This window comes from Caenorhabditis briggsae, assembly GCF_000004555.2.
Source record: "Caenorhabditis briggsae complete genome, chrI, whole genome shotgun sequence".
Taxonomy (NCBI): Eukaryota; Metazoa; Nematoda; class Chromadorea; order Rhabditida; family Rhabditidae; genus Caenorhabditis; species Caenorhabditis briggsae.
In genome coordinates, this window is record NC_013489.2 from 8,440,564 (window position 1) to 8,462,979 (window position 22,416).

At 38.7% G+C, this 22,416-nt stretch overlaps 2 protein-coding genes across 2 annotated transcripts in view; both read right to left on the reverse strand.

The window, feature by feature from the left end:
- The window catches only part of Cbr-anc-1, a gene marked incomplete at both ends in the record, with an annotated part of 19,161 nt that extends 7,411 nt beyond the window's left edge, over positions 1 to 11,750 (reverse strand). The window contains 10 exons of the mRNA XM_045238610.1: positions 456 to 4,496; positions 4,549 to 4,797; positions 4,848 to 6,215; positions 6,265 to 6,483; positions 6,535 to 7,368; positions 8,102 to 8,236; positions 8,283 to 8,439; positions 8,488 to 8,666; positions 10,025 to 10,201; positions 11,718 to 11,750. Coding sequence (XP_045094800.1) covers positions 456 to 4,496; positions 4,549 to 4,797; positions 4,848 to 6,215; positions 6,265 to 6,483; positions 6,535 to 7,368; positions 8,102 to 8,236; positions 8,283 to 8,439; positions 8,488 to 8,666; positions 10,025 to 10,201; positions 11,718 to 11,750 — 7,392 coding nt within the window. The remainder of the gene's footprint in view (positions 1 to 455; positions 4,497 to 4,548; positions 4,798 to 4,847; positions 6,216 to 6,264; positions 6,484 to 6,534; positions 7,369 to 8,101; positions 8,237 to 8,282; positions 8,440 to 8,487; positions 8,667 to 10,024; positions 10,202 to 11,717) is intronic.
- Positions 11,751 to 12,545: 795 nt separating this feature from the next.
- CBG12189 lies at positions 12,546 to 13,303 on the reverse strand (the record flags this gene model as incomplete). Its single annotated transcript, XM_002639793.1, is given in 3 exon segments — positions 12,546 to 12,620; positions 12,626 to 13,102; positions 13,211 to 13,303. Coding segments are annotated over 3 exon segments (645 nt in total), but the record flags the coding sequence as incomplete, so codon positions are not given.
- Positions 13,304 to 22,416: the final 9,113 nt, after the last annotated feature.

Below are 22,416 nucleotides of genomic sequence, written 5' to 3' on the forward strand. Positions count from 1 at the left end.
TTCCAAAAATTTCGAATCTCCAAATTTGAGTTCAAAAAAATACCGAAATTAAAAGTTTTCATTCCAAAAATGTCAATATTTCAATGACCCGAAAAACTGAAATTTTGATTGTTTCTAAAATTTTAAAAATTCCTGATTTCCATTTTAATTCCAGAAAAACTGAAATTTCGGAATTCAACAATTTCAATTTTTTGAATTAATGAAAATTCCAAAAATTGAATTCCAAAAAAGAAATCTAATTTGTTGATTTCTATGAATTTTCCAATTATTTTTTTCGGATTTTTCAAAAGTTCAAAAAGTGCACCAACTTTTTCGAGATTCTGGATTTGAATAAATTCATGAATTTTGGGATTTCTTTCTTTCTATTAGAGCAATTACGGGGTACTGTATGGATGATTGAAAAATTGCTAGTTGGAAAGTTGAGGAAACTCAAAAATTGAAAATAATGGTGTTACCTTGAGAACGTCAGCCGCGTTTGCAAGTCTTGCAAGCAGATCGTTATACTCGGCTCGTTCCTTCTCATCGAGCTCGTCTGGCTTAACTCCGGCCACAGTTTCACGAAGCTTGGCAACAGTTTCCTCCTTCTTGGTCAGGTCATCGATAAGCTCATCTGGCGACTTGTTATCATCACTTCCATCTTCGCAGGTGATATCGAGAAGGGCGTCTTCGGCGTTCTTGCGAGCGGCATTGAAAGCGGCAAGAGCAGCCAACTTGTCTCCGACGGCAGATCCAAGTTGTTTCAAAAGATCCTTGAGTCGGGACAAATCCCATTGGCTCTTCTGTCTCAATTCATCAGCAGCTGGGTCGTTATCATGAAGGTTGGCGAGCAGATTTTCCAAATTGTGCTTTTGATTTTCAACATCCTCCAAAAGTTGTTTCTGTTCGTCCAGTGACGCTGGAATGTCTTGTGGAACTGATTGGAGTTGTTGAGAAACGAGTTGCAGTTTTGGAGCAATTTCGTTGACAGCTGCTGCCTTGTTCAAAGCTTGCTTCTTGTCATCGATGGCGTGTTGAAGTTGGAAGACCTTCTCTGGAAGACCGACAACCAAGTCGTCATGCGAAATGAGCGAGCTTGGAGCAGCAGTCTTCTCGTTGTTTGAATCGGTGACAGCCTTCAAGGTGGTGGTATCGGAGGCAAGTTGATCAACAACTGGAAGTGCATCTTCTGGTTTGAATTCATCCACCTTTGCCAGCTCCTTCTCGAGATTGTTGAGACGATCATGAATCTCGGCTTGCTCACGACGGATAACATCTTCCTGTGGGATGGCTTTTTCGAGAGCTTGAAGCAATTCTTTAGCCTTGGTCTTGGAGTCTTTGATGTCCTTGGCGACTTGTGGATCGATCTTGTCGCTAGACTCGGCCAACTTGGTGAGTTGTTCAACAGCAGTCTTGAGTTTGTTGGCATCTTCCTTGGCAACGTCGAGTGGCTGAGTTTGATTGTGATATTTCGAAACAACATCATCCACATTGCTGACGGCATTTCCGACATCGCTCTTCAGTTGTTCGGCACGTTTTTCATCGTCTCCAGTCTTCTCGATGTTCTTCTCCAGATCAGACACGAATTTGGCGGCACGGTCACGCAAAGCAGCTGCTGAAGGCTCAACACTGTCTGGAACCTGTTGGACAGCTTCAACCAAAGTGGCAATGTGTGGAGCGATGCGATCCTTGAACTCGTTGAGTGCTGTCACATTGCTTGGAACAGCAGTCTTTTCGGCATCGTCGAGAGCGTCTCCAAGTCTCTTGATAGCATCGTTTGCGTTGTTCAACTTGTCGAGTTCGTCTTGTTTCTCGGAAACCTGAGTTTCAACATCCTTGACGAATGCTTCGAGATTCGAGACAAGTTGTTCGGCCTTTGGTTTGTCCTCAGCTGGCAGATGCTCGTTCTTGGCAGCTTCTTCGATCTTTGGAATGAGTGCCTTTGCTTCAAAAACTTTAGCACTGAGCTCATCGATCATCTCTTGTGGAGACTTCTTCTTGTCCTTCTTCTTCTTCTTGGCAGATTCCTTGGCGGTAACGTCTTCGGCTTCTTTTTCAAGAGACACAAGATTGTCGTGAGCTGCAGAACGAGCTTCATCATCGGCTCTCTTTGCATCTCGTAGTTCTTGAATCTTGGCCAACAGTGGTTCGGCTTCTTTTGGTGCGAGAGACTCAGAAATTTGGGTGTTCAGATGAACCAGATCATCCAAATTGAGAGAATCAATTGGTGATTTTTCGATGGCCCTCATTTTGGTGACAAGAGTTTCTTTCTGTTCTTCTTTTTCATCTTGAACTGCTTCAGCGTGGATTTTCTTAATGTCGTTTATTTTGTTTCTGATCTTATCGACAAAACAGGCTGAAACAGTGTCAATCTTTTGAAGGAACGGTGCCAATCTATCTTCTGTCAACGAAAGTGGTTCTTCAGCACTGAGTTTTTCAAGATCCGTGAGGATGTGCTCAGCTTCTTTCTTCTGATCTTCGAATTCAGTTTTCTTCGCACGGATAGCATCAACTTTCTGCTTGATTTTTCCAGTGAGTTCTGGTTCGAAGGTATCTGATCCGTCACTGAGCATCTTGAGAACACTTTCATCTAGAGATTCGGCTGGCATTTTTTCAATTTCGGCAAGTTCATTGAAAATCTTATTTCCTTCTTCAGTATTGATTCGTTTCTTTTCACGGAGTTTTCCAATGGCAATTTGAAGTTGATCAGAAGAATCACTTGGAATGGTTGGAAGTTTTTCCTCAATCGAATTCAATATGTTCTCATCAACATCCTTGACCGGAAGTTTATCGAGAATCTCTATTTCAGCAATGATATCAGCCTTGGTGATCTTGATGTCTTCAATCTTGGTTCTTGCTTGCTCCGGGTTCGGAACAGCTTCTAACTTCTCATCAATCTTTTCCAATAGACGGTTGTCATAGTCCTTAGCTGGTAGTTTTGAGATTCTCTCGAGTTCATCATAAATTGCAGACAACTTATCATCTTCTTCTTTCATCTCCTTCATCTTCTTCAATGTTTCTGTGACAACTGGCTGGTATTCCTTTGGCATCTGTGCGATTTGATCTTCAATTGTTGAGAGAACTTCATACCCAACAGTGCTAATTGGCATCTCCTCGATTTTCTTCAGTTCTATGAGATAGTTTTCAGCATGCTCAGCAAGTGCCTTCTCAGTTCTCAATTCAGCAATCTTATCACGAATCTTCTGGCTATCTTCAACTGGAAGGTCATTCAATTTATTCTCAATTTGTTTCAATTCCTCCAAATCGATTGATTTTGCTAGTTGAGTTGATTGAATAGTGAGAACTTGAAGAGCGTTTTCAACTTCATCGGCACCTTGTTTCTTCTGTCGAAGGTAATCGATTTCTGTTTGAATTCTGGCAGAATCTTCGTGAGGCAACGAGCTTAATCCGTCTTCAATTGCCTTCAACATATCCAGGTCGATTGTAGAAGATGGCATTTCTGAGATGACATTCAATTCCTGCAGAATCTGTTCAGCTTGATCAGCAGATCCCTTCTGCTTCCGGAGTTCGTTGATCTTATCACGGATTTTCTCTGTATCTTCTTCTGGAACACTCGACAAATTGTCCTCAATTCCCTTCAACATGTTCAAGTCGATGGTTGTAGCTGGAAGTTCACTGATTACATCGAGTTCTCTGACGATCTCATCCATCTGATCAGCTAATCTTCTTCTTTCTCGAAGCTCGTTGATTTTTTCAAGAATTTTGGACTTCTCCTCTTCTGGTGTATCGATAAGATTGTCTTCAATTGCTTGCAGCATATCTAAATCAATTGTTGAAGCAGGAAGATCGGATATGACATGGAGTTCTTGAAGAACAGCTTCGGATTCATCTGCTTTCTCCTTTCTTTTGCGAAGCTCAGAGATTTTCTCTTGAATTTTCTCAGCATCGTCCGTCGGAAGACCAACAAGTCCTTCTTCAACAGACTTCAGCAATTCAAGATTTAGAGTAATAGCTGGAAGCTCTGAGAATGCATTCAGATCTGCAAGAATAGCTCCCGATTGGTCAGCGATTTCCTTCTTCTGTCGTAGTTCATTGATTTTGAGTTGAACTTTTTCTGCTTGGTCAGTTGGCAAAGTGACAAGTCCACTTTCAATTGAATCCAGCATGGCGAGATCAATCTGGATGGATGGCATGTCAGATATGACTTCAAGTTCCGAGAGTAGCTGATCTGAAGCAGATGGTCCTTCTTCAACTGGCTCAGGATTTTGAAGTTCTCCGATTTTATCTTCAATTGAAACAATCGTAGCATCGTATTGCTGATGGACATTTGACAATGCATCGATTGCATCAGAAGCATCTGGAGACTGTTCGCGAGTCAACTTCTCCACATTCTGCACAATTTGTTCGAGAAGTGGTTTTGCATTCTCGAGTTTTGTCTTCGATTCCTCAAGTTTTCCAATATCTTCACAATCAATTACAACGTCTTCACATTCTGCGATGACGTCTTGAAGTTGTTGAACAAGGTCTTGTCGTGATGTATCGTTTATTGGAACGCCAATCTGAAATCCGATTTTCTTTTGATAGGTTTTTGAAAAATTCAAAGATACGAACCTCATCGGAAATTTTCTTGTCAATAGTTTCGATCAGTGTTGCATACTGTTGAAGAATCGGTTGAACTATATCGATGGTCTCTGGATTGCTCCAAATATCTGCTTCAACAGCATCCACTTGTGGTTTCACATTTGCCAAGATGTACTTTGCATTCAACAACTTTTCAGTGTTGCACAAATCAACTGACATCGCAGTGGATGCTTGTTTGATAGCATCTTCAATTTCGTTCAGTGGAGTTTTCGACGATTCCTGAAACTATTTAATTCTTTTTATTCCGAACAATTCAATGACGATTTTACCTTTGGTGCTACAACCGGTGTTTGGTTGTAGTTCAGATTATCGATTTGACGATTGATATTCTCTCGAGCCTGATCTAGTTGACTCTTGATTTTATCCAATGATTCGATGATGGCTGGTTTTTGGACTGGATCATCAATGGTATCCAGGATAGCATGGATCTTACGCATCGTCCTGTCTTGTTTGGTCAATTTATCACTGGCCACTTGAAGAGCATCAACATCATCAGTGCCTTCACAGGCCAATGGAGATGCTTCATCGACAGCAGTTTGAAGTTGTCCAAACAATTCAATAATTTTTGGAACTGGATCTTCATCAGTTCTGATCTCGAATTTGTCGATGGCACTCGGATCAGTTTTGAGCTCAATTCGTTCATCAGAAAGTACTGGTGGTTGTCTTGAGAACTCATCCGTATCCCAATTGCTTGTTTCAACTGGAACAGCTCCAACTTCTTGTACCCTTTGCAAGGACTGATCTTCTTGTGGAGTTTCTGCTGATGAAATGACTTCTTCGTAAACTTCTTCAACAGCTATCTTCAAGCTGGAGAGTTTCTCTCCAACAGAACAAGCAATATCAATTGCATCAATTCTGTCTTGTTCTTGATCAATTGGAATACCATCAAGGACGTCATTGAGATGGTTGAGAGTGACTTTTTGATCATCCAAAAGATGAATAGCGGATTTCAAAGTGTCCTCGTCAGTTGGAGAATCCTCGTACATGGACGAAGCTGTATTGATAGCTCGATCGATTTCCGCAGCCAGTCGTTTTACTTCATCCAGATCGTTTCGATTTTCTGTACCCACAGGGGACATAATAGAGGGAGGATGAGGTGTTACTGTAGCTGTGTCCAGTTCTCGGAGGTTCTCCTTGACAGCCACTAGTTTCTGCTGAACAGCTAGATTCTGTGGAGCGTCCATAGCTTCCAAGCGTTCTTCGACCACGTGGATGATTGTTGTGATGGTGTTTGATGCCATTACCATCACCTTCTTCTTTCTTCTCCTTCTCTCTTGTGGTGATCCTTCTCGAGAGCTGTCAATCAGTTCACATTCCACGTATTTGCGTGGTTTGTTGCACATGACTTTCACAAGATCCAGTTGCATCTGCAGACGATCGAGTTCTGCTGAAATATCCAGATCTTCAAGTGGAGAATTCTGAAGAGTATGTTCGGCATTCGAGAGTTCAGCCAGGATCTCCACATTCTTGGCTGTCAGTTCTTCATCGTCTCGAATTTCATTTCGGATCGATTGGAGAAGATTGTCGTAGCGGTTGAGCATCAGAACAAAACGATGTTTCAGTCCTTCCTTCTCAGCATCTTCGATGTTACTTGTTGAAAGTTTCTGGAGAATTTCAGAACCACGGCTACGGTACTTCTGAAAAAACAAAATGATTCAACGATTTTCATATTTTAAAAAAACTTACCTCAAGTTGTTTAACATCATCTCTGACTGTATCGATAGGCTTTGGACCCTTCAAGTACGAGTCTTCGATGGTGTGGATTTTTTGAAGCAGTTTGTTGATTTTCGCTTCAAATGGTGATAGTTCTGTGACATCAGCAGGAATTACTCCAATTGATGACGTCAGAGACATCACGGATTCTGGTCTCTCCAACTCAGATGAGGCAATTGACGATACCGAGATCTGAAAAAATAAGCCAATAGTAAAAAATGAAGCAAAAAGTAAAATTTCTACCTGAGATTGGAATGGTCCATTGCGATCCAGATTGGTGGAGACGTGCAATGGTAGGCCGACGGCAGATTGGAACGGTGTCAGCTTTTGCATGATGGTATGATAACGATCGCAGAGGCGCAGCACTTCCTCTTTGTTCGCTACATTTAGACGTTCTAGCTTGGAGACGAGTCGTTGTTTGGCAAGAGCAACCTCAAGTAATGATCCGAATCGATGAGATCGTTCTGGCTCTTCGAATTGTCTTTCCGTTTGCTGAATGTCTTCTTCAATGGCTTTGAGCCATTTCTCAAACTGTGAAAGTTTGGCATTGATCTTGTCAGAATGGGTTAAATATTTATTAATTCTTGCTTCCATTGAATCTTGTTTTCTGTGCAAATCAGCGAGTTCTGCACTCAGGGACTTTCTGGTTTCTGGACCAACTTGGCGTTCTATTTCAACCAAATCAGTTTTCCATTCATTCCATTCAGTTGCATTCATTCTTCGAAGATCCTCAGCACGGCTCGTCTGAATTGTCATTCCGATTTCCTCTTCCAGCTCATCGAATTTGCGACTGAGCCAATCGAGATAGATCAAAACAAGGCGTTCGAAAACGATTCGGTGTCTATCGGCGCGTCGACGGTAATCCTCTATCAGGGGAGCAAAACTGGCAAGCTCGTCATCGGTCAGTGTCGTCGCCTGAATTTCGTCAATTGTCTTCTCGTCACGCTTCTTCTCGTCCTTCATGCGGAGGATGTCGGCTACAATTGAATCCGGTGAAACATCACGAGGTTCAGATATGGGTCGGGAGATAATTTCACGGAGGACACGTCTCAACTCTTCCACGTCGGGTTCGGCGTCCTGTAATCTGCGGCTGATGAAGTTGTGAACTAATATGCATTATCTGACAGACTCAAGCTCACTGTCTACCGATTTTTTTCGAATTTATTCTAAACATTTGCAAAATCCGTATGAAACTTTTATCCGAAACTTCCATTTCAGCTGACTTTGATATAACGTATACACTCTTAAAGAAGACCACTCCAAGAAGACCACTATCAAGTTTGAGCTCAATTATCTCTATTTTTATAATACATATCAAAATGAGCCATGTAGATAATATTATGATAAACATTTTATCGCATTACAAGTTGTTGTTATCTTTTATAGAAATTGAGATAATTGAGCTTAAAAATCAAGTATGCAACAGACTACGGTGACTGCAAAAATTCTGATGCCAATTATAGATCAAAGGTTTTGGGGTACTCTAACTAGGGAATGGTCAGAATTTATCTCGCGATCGGGAGATACAAATGAATCCACTGAAAAGAAGGCTGTTCCCTGATTCCAGAACAGTTTTCAAATTCTGCTAAACGGCCCGGAGAGCCAAGATATTTGTGCTTCCCTAGAAATTGTGATACTTTGAATATGAAAATGACGTACGTTCTTAGTTCGGATAATTGGATTTTTTCCTATTTTTGGTTCAAAACTAGAGGCTTATAAGAAACCTCATAAATATTTCTGCCAATGAGATTATTACGCTTTTCTGAATATTGCTGCCAAAGTATTTTCAGAAATAGAAGAAAAAACTAACGCTTCCGAGTTGTCGGCGTCTGAAGGAAAGAATCAGAGCAACGACGACGAGGTCGGTAATATTCATTTCGGCAAGCTCGCCGAGTCTTCGCAACTCTTCTCCTTTGATTTCGAGGGCTTTTGTTACTTCGTCGGTCTGGAATTTTCGAAAAAAGTGTTAAAACAGAACTCCTGGAACATACAGCACGAAGAATATCATCAGGATGGTCGCTAGAGGTGGCACGTTGTGTTAAGTCAGTCTTCGAATCGGCAATCAGTTCGTTGGCGGCAGTCAGATAATGGCGTCGGTGAACCATTAATTCCCGAAGCTTGTCTTTCTCATGAATCAGCATATTCAATCTGAAAATGTGCATATAACAGAATTATGAACTCTGTTTATCCTCTTACTTTTCATTCAATCGATCAAATTCAAGTTGGAAGAAACTTCCATGAATGCTGGCAAGTTCGGTTCGCAACTGATTTGCATCTTGAGTCCATTCCTCGTCGAGACGAACAATTAGGTTGTTGATCTCAGACTGTACTTGATCAATCTGGAAAATTTTCTCGTTTTTCTCCAATTTTTTCCCCTTAAAATTTCTTTTTTTTCAATTTTCCCTCCTCGTCATGTTTTTTGTTCATATTCTATTTGCGTTCTTCTCTCTGCCCTTTGCAACCCACTCGTTGTGATAAAACGACGGGTAATATGATAAATTGCCGATTTTTGAGAATGTGACAAGGAGAGAGAGATAGAAAAAGAGTGGCGGCAAGTTGAAGAGAAAAATTAAAAAGAGAGGAACCGAATGTTGTTTCGGTTGATTTACAAAGAAAATTGATGACTAACCGCAGATTATTTTAGACCATTTTAGGTTCTTTTCAAATCAGAAAACATTGGTTAGAGAACAGTTAATCTCTAGGGAACGGAATCCGAGCTACAGTAACTACCGTGTTCCCTCTAATAGAAGCCAACCCAAACCGTCAACTTTGAGCTCAATTATCTATTTTCCTGTAAAATATACCAAAAGTTGTCAACTGATAAAATGTTGGCGATTTCATGAAAAATAATTTATTAGTTGACAAAATTTTGATATCTTTCAAGGGAATCGAGATAATAGAGCTTGAATTTGATGGTTTGGGTGGGCTTCTATTGGAGGAAATACAGTATTTTTGCCGTATTTTGCTAATTAATTATAGATTCTTTGGGATATTTTATTCAAATGTATTCATTTTCTCCTATTCATTAAAACTCCATTTTTCCCTCGTATCATCATATTCAAACACAAAATTGGAGCCACAATGGTTCTGTACACAAATAATTACCATTCGAATGTCATTAACAATGGCATTTTTATCATCTTGCCGACCCTACTTTTTTTTCTCTTTCCTTGTAATTTGTTGCATTAGTTGAACATATGAAACACAAACAACTGATAAAGGAATCCCCCGCTTTTTTCTCCTGAACTGGGGTCTTATTACTTTGAAATAGGTCACACATGACCCCTTTGAATTGTGTCTTTTATTCTGTAGAGTTCTGTTGGCAGGATGAGGATGCTCTCGTCAGAGAGATTGTTTCAACAATTATAAGAATTTTGGAACGTAACGAAAAAATGTTAAATAGACGTTTTTGAAAAGCTTTCAGATATTATGTCTGCCTTGCAGTTTTTTGCAGGATTTCGCAAATGGAAACGAAATATAATACCCTCTAAAAACTGAGAAATCGTGGGCGGTGAGACAAAAAAAAGGATAAAGGATTTTTGAACTTTTCAGAAAGAAGTTTTATTTGTTTTCCACTTTTTTCTGTCAATTAAACTCATTTTATGAGGAGAGGACAACTTGATTCCCTTCTTCCTTTCTTCCATTTTGCAATTTTGTCTTTTCTACAGTAATCCCTATTGCAAACAAAATTTTCATCATTTTGGTGTTGCTGCTGAGCATTATCATCACTAACCTGCGAAATATTAATAGCGTTCCATTTGGTATTCTGTGATCGCAATATTTTGACGGCATCGCAGAAGTTTTGAAGCCGTCGAAACAGCTCCATCTTGGTTCGGAGCACGTGAAGCGTGTAGATGTATCGCTCGTCAACTGCCGATGATAATTTAGCGACCGACTCACGGCCAACCTCCTAAATTGAACAAAGTTAAAGATTTGGTGATTGATTAAGGGAGTTAATGGATGGGATGGGGAGCTGGAAAGAATAGTATCGAGATGTTTATCAACTGAAAAAATAGGTGAAAAAGAAGATAATCGAGAAATGAAGCAAATGGAAGAACAGTTACCGTAAAACATGTAATAGAAGGGCCCTCACACTGTCAAGTTTTAGCTAATTTTTCATGTCAAAATTTGTCAACTAAATAATTTATCAGTTGACAACTTTTTCATATCTTTGCCAGGAGCTGAGATAAATTGGGTCAAAGTTAAAAGTTAGGCAGCCCAGCCCTTCTATTGCAGGTTTTACGGCCTACCAGAGTCGAAATTCTGATATTCGGAGTTAGGAACCAAATAGGGAATTTAAAAAATGGCTTGAGAGTTGTTAGAGCTGGGAAATTTCAGAATGAAGCAGGAGGAAAAGGTTGTTTGGAACATGTTGATTTTCTAGTTGAAAAAGAGTTTCTAGTTGAAAGAAAGTAGCGAGTGAACAAATAAGAGGTTTCAATTGAGGACCCCATTCACCGATCAATACGATGAACCCGGTCTCCTCTCTTTTTTCGGAATATAAATCGAACAACACTCGCCTTTTATGGGATACAAAAGGAGTTTTGAATACCTCGAAATGGGAGAGAGAGAGGAAAAGAATGAAAAGTGATTGTTTGTGGGAGGCTTGCAATATGTTTCAATATCAGTACGTGCACACTGAGCGGTGGATGACGAAGGGTGTGCACAATTGAGAGGAGCACAACTAGAGACATGTACTGAATCAATTGAAGGGGAGAAAAAACGAAAAGAAGAAGAAGAACACAGGCATTAACAAACAGAATTTCGGAGAAAAAAAAGAGATGTTGGGGAGGAGGAGAAGGGAAAATTGAACATGATTTTGATAAAGCAGACTGTTTGGTTGGCAGGAAAAACGAGGAGGAATTGAATTGAAAATAGGTAAGCGACCGTGAAGAAAAGGGCAAAATGGAGGCGAGAATTTAATTGGAAGACGACGATGACGAGAGGATCAAGAATCGTGTTCGAGAGGATGGCTACTTTTTCTTTTTTTTCCAACAATTCTCAGGTAAAAACACAAAAGGAATGGTTTCCGGTTTCTTTATCGTACCAAGAGAAGTTTTCCGAAAACTATCAAAAATGGAAAAACTGTATCACATGGCAGAGAAATGGGAAAAACGGTAAATTTTCAAAAAGAAGGAGTTTGAACGCATCTGTGTTACTCTGTATGTTTGTATTCCAAAAAACAATGTATTTATTAATATGGTACAAAAACATCGGAGTTGTGGAAGAGAAATGCCTGTGGCCGTGGTCGAAGGTCCCTCAACGACAACTACAGTAATCAAAAATATTGATAACTACTTTCTCAATTTTCGTGCGTTTTCAGTAAACTTTTTCGCTATCAAAATTATAATTTTCCGATTTTTTAAAGGAAAAATCACAAAAAACTCTACGAAAAACGAGAAAATAAATTCGGAAAATAAAAATACTTTTAGGTTACGGTAGTTGTTGTTTCCGGACCTTCGAGCACGGCCTCTGGAGTTTCTCTTCCATAACTCTGATTTTCTTAAACCTGAATAATATTAAATTTGAGTTTATTTTTTCTCTCGAAATTCTTTTGATTTTTTTACAAATCGTTGGGAGTTATGTTGAAAAGAATTAAATCTAGCAGACCCCACAACTATCCTTCCAAGGTATCGAAAACTTTCGTTTTTAATGTAAGTTCTCGTCTTTGTCTACTAATTTGTAGAAAAAAAAAAGAAAATTCGGAATTCCGTTAGAATCGATCGAACACACACGGCAACAATGACCACAAATTATTGTCTCCTCATGTGAAACATTCCACTCACTCCGTATAGCTGACGAGATCAGATTAGCGGAAACCTTTTGAAATTCTTTCTAGGTCGTTTTGTAAAATGAAATTACTACTTGCAGTTACAGTTCGAAATGAGAGGTAACAAACATCTCGTAATGAGGTAGCCTTTGATCTAATAGGAGAAAGTCACAGCTGAGAGAACAATAGAGAACATATGGTTCAAAAAAAGAAGGATTTTAAGAAATAGAGATGAAGAAATAAACAAATGAAAATAAGTATTGGCTCCTGTGTGTTGATTCGGCTTCAATAGTTTTGTTGACATTGTTCAATTCAAAAAAAGTTCGCACTTTTTTGGAGAAAAGATACATGCAACACACTGGCAATACATAGAGATAGAAAAGAGTGAAATAACAGGAAGGACTGCCCCTCCGACAGGCACACGGGAAGAGGCGACAACCCCCACGGGCGGTTGATAGATATCAGGTTGATATGTTGAGATGAAGAGCCTTAGAGAACGAAAGATGAGAGGAAAATCGAGAGGATAAGAAAGAAAGTGTAATGAGCGGAAAATGACTATACCCTCACCTCAAGAAACTCGATGGCATCTGGACAGTCTTGTTCGTTACTCAACTCCAGGTTCTGAAGATGTCGATGGACAGATGTCTCGCTTGTTGTTGCCAACTGTTCGAGAGATTCCCGAAGTGTTCCTCCGAGTTCACTATGTTTGATTTCATAAGATCGTTCCTTCAGAATCCAAATAGTTTGGATGACGGTAACATCCAGTCGAGTCTGAATGGTTTGAGAGAGAACTTCCACTTGTTGCATCATCTCGTGCCAAGACTCAAACTCTGAAAGTTTCTGATTCCATGTAGCACGAAGTTCGTCAATTTCTAAGCTTTGCCATCCTTCAATGATACGATCGCACTCTTCCATATCTCGCATTGATTCGCGGATTTCATCCTCATTGTGCTCCCGATGGATCAGAATTTGTCTTTTTCTTGCGATAATTTCTCGAACATATTCTTCGCTCAACACGTTTTCGGTTAGGTTCACCGGTACCTGGAAAAGATCTCTCTGTATTTCATGTTTCATGAATCCATTTTCCCATTTCTACCGTAATAATTTATCGTGGGATTACTGTAGATCTCCCTTTCCTTTATAACTTACCTGATTATACTCGTCATAGACAAACGCGTAACAAGAGAGATCAACAAAACTGGCGTATTCGCCAGCCTGAAGCCCGTAAATAATTGTGCCCATATCTCGTCGAATCATGTTCCGTTCCGCGGTGTCCACCTGAATTTTCATAAGTTTCCTGACCTATATTTCATAACTCTGTGTCTTCTATGATACATGATGCTCTTTTTCTTGCTCTTGCTCTTGCTCTGTCAGGTGTCCATGTGCCAACTGTGTATTTCCCGTGTTCATTTCATCAACTTTGATGTATTATGTTTTCGAATTCCTATCACTTTTCCCAGGTTCTCTTTCGTCTTCGCCACAAAGATTTGAAAGCGAAAAACGAAAAAAAAGCAAATTTCAAAATCTTTTTTTCTCGGCGCGAAAAAGTTCACTAATCATTTGGGGGTGTCCAATTACTTTTTTACACTAGAGATGCGAAAACGTCGACAACAGTTGGAAAAGCATCTACAGGAGGTAGTTGAACAAGACGAGAAGTAGAAGACCCCGGGGCAGAAGACAATTACGCGCGCATCGAAAAAAAAGAGCGAGATGACCTTGGATCGAAATGCAAACAGTTTTGATAAACATTCAAGTGGTTGAATCGTTTTCTCTGTTTGTACATAAATACACAAAACATCCAAATTATCTTATTTTCTGATATAAAAACGGACACTCATTCATCAATCGGGTTCCGAGAGGCGAGTGACAACTTTGGGGGGGGGGGGGAAGAGAAAGATGGATTGATGATCTGATAGGTGATAAATGGCAAAGGACATCTTTATGTTGCATAGGGTAAATTGGTGGGAGAGAAATTCATTATATGGAGTTTTCAAATTTTGAATTCGGGGATACGGTGAGGTAAATGGTAACTTGGACTTTGAATTCTGTGTAAGGCGATCCCGAGAATTTCAGCAAGAAGAAATACCGTAAAATCTATATTAGAAGAGCCCCTTTCAAAATTTTGTTGTTTCAATTTAAACATTCCTTTCAGTGAAAATTTTTGAGACATTCCTAAATTTCCCCAAAATTTATTGGAATGCTCTTTTTTGTTCAAAAACTTTCTCGAAAATTGTTAGTTTTTCATGAATTCTGAACAAAAATTACACCGGAAAAATAAAACAGCCATAATAGAAGGGCTCTCCGAAAGTACCTTGGAAGCAATAGAATGGCCAGCCCTTCTCATACAGGGTTTACGGTAACTAAAAGTGTTCAAATCCATCTATTTTTAGATGTTTTTGAAATAGGTCTCAATCCAACCCACGTGGTTTGATAATCAAATCAGTCAGTTCTACCGTAATCCTTCTAAACTTATCATGTTCTTGTGTTAAAATAATTTCAACGCTTATCACATTCTCTGTGAGTCACACGAACATATCTTCTTCCACTGTTCAAGAACCATTTGTATCAAAACCTTAACATTTCAATCTAGTTGATAAAGAATGTGTCACATCGAATCAGGTAACAACCTCTCCTTTTGACCCTCGCCGCACATTTTTCCTTCTGTTTTTTTCTCTTTTCTTGTTCTTCCTCTGTGTCAGTTTTTGCCACCGAAAAAAACCCATAAAAACTGTTGTTTACGCCTTTTCTTCACACACAAAAAAACTGAAAGCGAGAAACGGCCTCTGAACCAATTCGATTTCTTCTTTCTTCTTCTCATTGAGAGGAACGTTGATCTCATCTTTTTGAGAAAGAGATCTTCAGAATCACGTTTGCAGAGCAAGAGCAAGAAAAAAAAACCAAGTGTTTTGCTGTTGTCTTCACTCACCTGATCCCGACTGTGTTTATCATAAAGTTCACTGAGTCGTTCCAACTCGACAAGCTTATCTCGAATGCTTCGGAATGCTTCAACCCGATACTCCAGTGGTGCCCGTTCTGCAGAATCAGCATCTCGTTGGATTCGATCTCGCAGTTGCATTTCAACTTTCAGCAACTCATCGGATGCTTGCCAACTGTATGAAATCTTTGATGCTTGTTCAGATGTCGACGGTTCCAATTCGACAACTAGGCGACCACCAATTTTGATTGTCGTCTAAAAAAAATTGTTTTCATAGATACAAATTTTGATATGTGAACAAACATATCAGGTTTTTTTTGGTTTACTGTAATGAAATAAATTCTTAAAAACGTACTTTGTGAAGCTTCTTGAAAGAATTTGTTAGCACATCCAATCTTTGATTATTAGATAAACGTGCAGAAGCTCCCAATTTTGGAGCCAACTGATCAGCTCCAGAAGTGATAAAAGCCAGCGCTTGCTCGTCTTCAGGAGTTGGTGCGATTCCATTTCGACGTCTCTCCTCAACAGTCTCCTCTAACTGGCTAACATGCGTCTCCCATTCGACCCATTCGATTTTCAATAGTTTCAGCTCAATCCATAGCGATTCGAATCGTTTTAGTGTTTCGGCTGTTCTCTCGTTCGACGTCTTCAGTATTGATTCTTTGTCTAGCTTACTGCCTGAAAAATTTGAAATTAAAAAATTCAGTTATCTTGATATTGGTGAAATTCAGAAAGGTAGAAATTCGAATATCCTGTAAATTCGGTAATCCTTAAATTCCAGAACTTTAGAACTTCAGAGACTCGATGATTCAAATTTTACGGTTCGAAATTTCAAAATTCAGTGATCCAGAATTCAAAATTTTGGGAAATTCGAACATTCAGAAATTTTGGGGACCCGGAAATTGGGAATTTCTGAAATTAGAACTTAAAGTGTCAGATATTATACAATAAGCAGAAACCAGAAGGTTGATCTCCCGACTGGTTTCAAATTAATTTCAGATTGTGAAAAATAGATTTACTCACTATTGTCGTTGTTCATTGTCAGAGTTAGTTTATTAATGTAACCAGCACATTTGGCTTGTGGGTTTTCGGCGTTCAACTGTGTGTATTCCTTTATCCAACGGAGGAGCAAAGTTACACTATCCGCCGTTCTGAAATTGATAGAATATTGTATTTTTTAAAACATTCCTGAAATTTCGAACAAACCTCCAAAGAATGATTTTCTCATCAATGTGTTGCAGATATTGCAGGAGAATATAGTGTGTGATCAAAATGCGCAAAGTTGAAATGCGCGGTTCATTCTCCTCTTCGATCTGTGCGTATCTTGCTCTCAATGGTTCCGAGAATTCTGGAGCAACTGGACGTCCTCCGAGACCTCCGTGCTTGACCGCTTCCTCGAATTCGTCTCGTCGTTTTGGTAGATCTTCCAGATACTTTTGATGCTCACTGATCAATTTTTGAAGCATTCCAACTGTTTTCTTGGCATCGTTTGCATCAAGATCCAAAGGTCTTGACAGGATATGTTCTGCTCCGGCGAGCCACGTGGCATGTGATGCGAAAGGTTCTGGAAGTTCTCGTTCTGAACGACGAGCATACTTTTCGAGAGTTTCCCGAATGCAATCCCATTTCTTTTCGATTTCAACCAACTCCTCCACATCATAGTTTACTTTCGTGACGATGATTGTATTGAATAGTGGACGATGTTCTATGAATTCTCTGCGAATTCTAGAAACTTCTTGTGAATTGAGATCGTGTCTTGTGCATAGAAGATATGTTGCCTCGAGCCAAGTCAGGAACATCGCATGTTGTTCTCGTCCCTGCATTGGTGATCTTTCTCCAAACATTCTGACAAATTGGGAGACATAAGTGATAACTGATCTTTTATCTGGTCTCTCAATCATCATATCTTCAACAGCCAGAAGACGTCGTATTCCAAGATGTTGATGAGCTAGATTGAATGCCAATTCGAGATTGTCTCGTGGATTCGCATTCGTAACTTCTCTCATACTGATGACATCTGGACGCCAACGAGATACGAGAGCACAGAAAAGTACTCCATCTCTCCATTGTTTATCCATATTTTCAATTGAACGTCCTCCAACAAGATCCTCAATTTCAGAATTGATCCATCTAAGGAATACTTGTTCGACTGACTGTTTCACAGGATGTGTTGTCAGCTTCTGAGTCTTCTTGGTCGGTGTCAAAAACGATGCGATTCGTTGTCTGAGTGGTGACGACGGTGCCTTTTCCCCGGAGGCAATCGAAGTCTTACTTCCAGACAATGAAGAAGTTTTTGAGCCTTTTTTAGAAAGTGTTGGTGATGGAGAAGTGACGAGAACTTGCGGTTGAGATGTAGATGCAGATTGTTCTGTTGCCGTTGCAGCCCATCCCCATTCACGGAGCAAGATCATGTTGGTTTCGATCTGAAATTTTGGGTCAGTTGAACAGATGCAGTGTTGGCCAAAAAAGAAATTCCCAAATGACCATTTTCAAAAGGAGTGATCAACTCTAGATGTCCGAATAAGTAATTAGTACTTGTTCATGTGGTCTGAAAACACAGACTATATACCTAATTCACAGACTATATATCTAATTCACAGACTATATACCTAATTCACAGACTATATACCTAATGTTGTTATTCAGAAAAAAAATCCCTGGAATTTTCAAAATAAATGGACAAGTGCTGATTCAGGCCCCCGAGTTTGATAATTTTTAATAAAAACGGCCTTTTCGGTCTTTCTAACACCAACAGCTCGAGATTTGATCCTAATTATTTCTAAACTTAACCTAATTGTGCTACAATTTTCAGATATTTCAGGTCGTATCTGTGTCTTATTCTTTATGAATTGAGGTTTTTTGGATGTGAATTCAATAAATTTTGCAAGTATTTCAATTTTGTTTATTAATGAAAATTCTGAGTTCGAAAGTTTTTCAACTACAAAACTCTGAATAAATATTTCAGGGATCTTGAGTGCAAATGTTGTTTCAATCTAAATTACTTAAACAATGTCCACTATTTTCTTCTGTTTTTTAAAGATATTTTTAGATACCATAAACCTGTATTAGAAGGTCCCCCTAACTTGATTTTGAGCCAATTCTGTCAAAAATATAAAAAAGCTGTCAAATTATCCATTGTTTATCATAATTAACACATGTTTCATATCTAGCATAGGAATTGCGATAATTGAGCTCAAATTTGACTTGACAGATGACAGTGTAAGGGCAGTTCTATTACAGGTTTTACGGTGAACAACTTTTGAATTCCCCTATTCTCCTTTCTATTACAATTTATTTTAAACCCTCACTTCCGATATCCGTTTCAAATCTATCTTCTTTTCTTTTCTGTATCATTAAACATAACAAATGACCCCTTTTCTCGCCTTTTCCTGTAAAATGATCGTTCAACTAACAGTTTTTTTTCTTTTTTTCCCTTTTCTTCTTTTCCATATATAACTACTCCAAACACCCCGACTTCTTTTCTAAAGGTGTCTAATAAATCATCGTCATCGGCGTCCTTGAATCGCTGAGTGATTTGTGTGTGTTGAGGATAGATAAAGCCTTTTTTAAGGTGTCGGTCTACTCTCTTTCATCTACTTTTTTCACACCTTTGTTCTTCCGAAATTCAACGGAAAAGGATTTTTAAAGAATTGGGGAGAAAAGATTACCTGGAAGTGAAGAATAATTTGCCAAATAAGGCCGAGTACGATTCTTGGATTTCCATCGGCAATATCAGCAGCATTGTTGTTTATCAGTTCCAGACCACGCCGACGCAGCACTGTCAACGCAGTGGTCAGATTAGCAATGTGATGAACTCGTTTTGATACTCGTCCTTTATGAACCGCCTGAATTTAGAATCGAAAATTGGGTTTTGTCATCTTTGTGATTAATTATCTCTGGATTCGATTTTTGTGTGGAACAAGCTATCAATGTTGCGATGTAAGATGAAAAGACTGACGAAAACTTCAGAAGTCCTCTGTGAGATTTCTCGAGAATTTTCGTACAAAAAATGTTATTAAAAACTGATGCCTCAACGATATGAACAAATCCTATTGTTAAAAAATCAAATCTGGTTTTCCATTCTCCTTCTACATGTATTACTAAACCGCTACGGTAGAATGCACTTGAATCAAATTGACTATGCATCTCATTCTTGTTTTTTTCTCCTCAAACTCCATCAACTGCTGTCCTTCATCTGTTTTGTAATTTATAAATCCCAATTTCATTCATTACACTAATTTTCCGTAAGTAACCAGTAGAATAAGGCCAAAATCTATATGAGATGAGCCAAAAAGATAACTCATTTCCTTGCCCGCCTGTCCCTCATCGTAGCCATCGTCGAAAAACTGACCGCGGATTGCCAGCGGTCTCTTCAAAACATATACTCTCTACTCTTTATCCGATACAAAATAAACATGACGGTATGTCACTAATTATATTTCTCAAAGGAATCATTTTCTAAGTTAGGAAAGGTATGTTTGCCGAGCTCTCATGGATACATATCTGTGTTTTTTTTTTCATGTGGCACTTCAGAAAAAAAAAGCGTTTGCCCCTCCTGGTTCTCTTTTAGTTTTTGTTCTAAGCTTTTTTATCAATAAAAAATTCGGAAGAATTGCAGGAGGGGGAGAGTTGACGGAGTGAGGAAGAAGAATCATACAACGCCTTGCTTTTTTTGCAATTGATGATGATAGAAGAGCAAATAGAAATGTGTTGTACTATGCGGGAAAGCACAAGTAAAATACAGAAATGTGCTGGTTATCATTTTAAAAAGGAAAACACTTACGAGAGCCTCTCCGGTGAGAACTTCGATGAGATGGCAAAGCAAAACACCATCTCGAATATCTTCAAAAAGATCCTCAATTCGACCTGATGAACTGTGCTGCAAAATTTTTGAATTTTTTGTATCATTAAAATTAAGAATCTTATGTTCTTCATCATCGCTATAATATCTGATTAAGACCCTAATTTAAGGTTTGAGATTGTTTCTCCAAATTCCAGGTGGTTTGTGTACAATTCTGGTAATTTTGAAAGCTACCAAAACCAAATGTAGAAACAGCTGGCCAATAAATCCCAAAAAGTTTTTCTTCCATACTCTGGAATATTTTTTTTTGTCCACAAACCTCTTCAAGATGAAAGTTGATCCATCTGGTGAATGTGTTCTTCTGTGCTTTTTCGTCCTCGTCTGAAACAAAACAATATGATTTTTGAGAACATGATTCACTGTTTCAATATGCAGATGTTTTCTATAACCTACTTGAACCTTCTGTTTCCTAAGTGTGTCCCTACCCTTCTATTTAGGCTATCTCCAATAATAGTTCTGTCTACGAGAGTGGACAAATATTTTCTTTCACTGGGAGAGAGCATTGGAGACAGTAACCCCTTTTAGTTTCAAAACTAATTGGCCTAAATTATTCTAGAAGGCAAAACGGCAAAAGGGACCTAGAAGTTCAGAAACAACTTACGTGGTCTAAATCGAAAACAGACACAGCATGGTCTGGCGGGAGGAGAGCTCGACATGACCTAGTTTAGTAGACCTAATATAGAATTGAATAGATTTGATGTTTAAAAAATACAGGGTCTGGGAGTCAATTGTGTATGGAAAATGAAGTTCTGTTTCAGGAAACAGAGACCTCCCACAAACACAAAACAGAATGCAACAAATATAAATAATGGAGGAGAGAGAGAGGCAGAGGGCACAGCACACTCACTCGCACAGCAACTAGTCGAATGGAAGAGGAAAGGAGAGTGAGACTCAATGTGTTGCCGATTTGGAAGCGATTCGAGAGGAGAGACGCAGCATTATATACAAGGAAAGATTATTATACACAAGAAGTTGGGAGGGAGGAATAGAAGATGTAGGAAGGACAGATTGGGATACTTGAAATGAGGAAGAGGACCCCGATTCTTTTATTATCGAGAACTGGACGGAACTGTTCGAAAATACTGATTAGCATATCGAGGTCAAAGTTTTTCAGTTTTTTATCATCAGATCTTTTGGTGGTTTTGTATTTTCGATGTCATAATTTGATTACTGTTCTGTATAAGTTATGAATAATCAATTTTCGGTAGCAGTTATAAAATTATTTCATACAGTAAAGCCTGTAATAGAAGGGTCTCAAAAACGTTTAACTTTGAGATTTTTTTCTTGTTTTCTGTTAAGGATATTAAAAAATTTGTAAACAAATAAATTATTTATCATATTATCACCAATATATTATCTGTTGACAAGTTTTTGATATCTTTCACAGGACTCGAGATAATTTAGCTCAACGTTGACGGCTTGGGTTGGTTTATACAGTGCGTTGCAGGCTTATACGGCTATTCATGTTTTAGGTCAAAACTTGTGAATCGTCAGAAGTCTCAATATATTTTTCTAAGAATTGAATTTGGGACCACAAATTACAACTAGTGAACAGTTTCTGTGATGAAATCTTAAAAACTACCCGAGATCTGGAAAAGGCTTAAAAAATTACCTGAAACATGAGTGGCCGTATGAACGTGCAACGGACAGTATTAGAGATAATGCCGTATTTCCTTAATTGATGATTTTTACTTTTTTTTTAGACCCATTGTCTTTCGAAATCTATGCATCATACTGTCATACTGAAAAATCATTCTTCCAAAATTTCTTGAGAATCAGGCAAAGATTTTTTTTAAACTAGAAAAGAGACGGTTTGATAATTAATGGCTGCCAATTAAACCGTCAAAATAGTATTACATCTCTTTCTGATACAGAGATTTTTGCTGTCTTTTTGTAACTTTTATTCCTCTAGCGACCAGAAAGGTTTTAGATTACTTAAAAATGATGATAAGGGAAACAATGGAGAAAATAGGAATTAAAGGATAAAATTTGAGTCGAAATCTATTCAGAACCAGCACTTTTTTCAGATTGAATGGCGTCAGAATGATTAAAATCAAAGCCAGAGTTATTTTTAATGTCTACCGTAACCCAATTTACACATGCTCATCTTCAAAATGTCATACACATTTTCCCAGTTCATCTTGGTTCCTATTGTTTGATTTAATAAAGCAACACAACTAACTGTTGAATGAAAAGTGAAATCTGATAGTGAGGTTTGAAATTGAGAATCTGACATATGGAATTAGGTGGGAAGCTATATAAAATGGAAGCTATTGTTTTTAGGGTTCAGATTAAAAATTTTTGTTATTTTGAAGAAAAAAAGAGTGGAGAAAATAAAGTTTCGATATAAAGTATTCTCATCGTTATTTTGAATTGGTTTATTTGTTTTTTTTCTATTTGAAATGAAAGCATAGAAAACTCACCAAAATGAGTGAATCTGAGTCCGAAAAGCGGCATGATATACTTTTTTTCTACTCCTTCGTGTTGTCACTCTTCGATCGACCTTCCCGTTGATGGTTCAGGAACGCGGGATGATCGTCAGAGCTCGTTGGCAGTGAT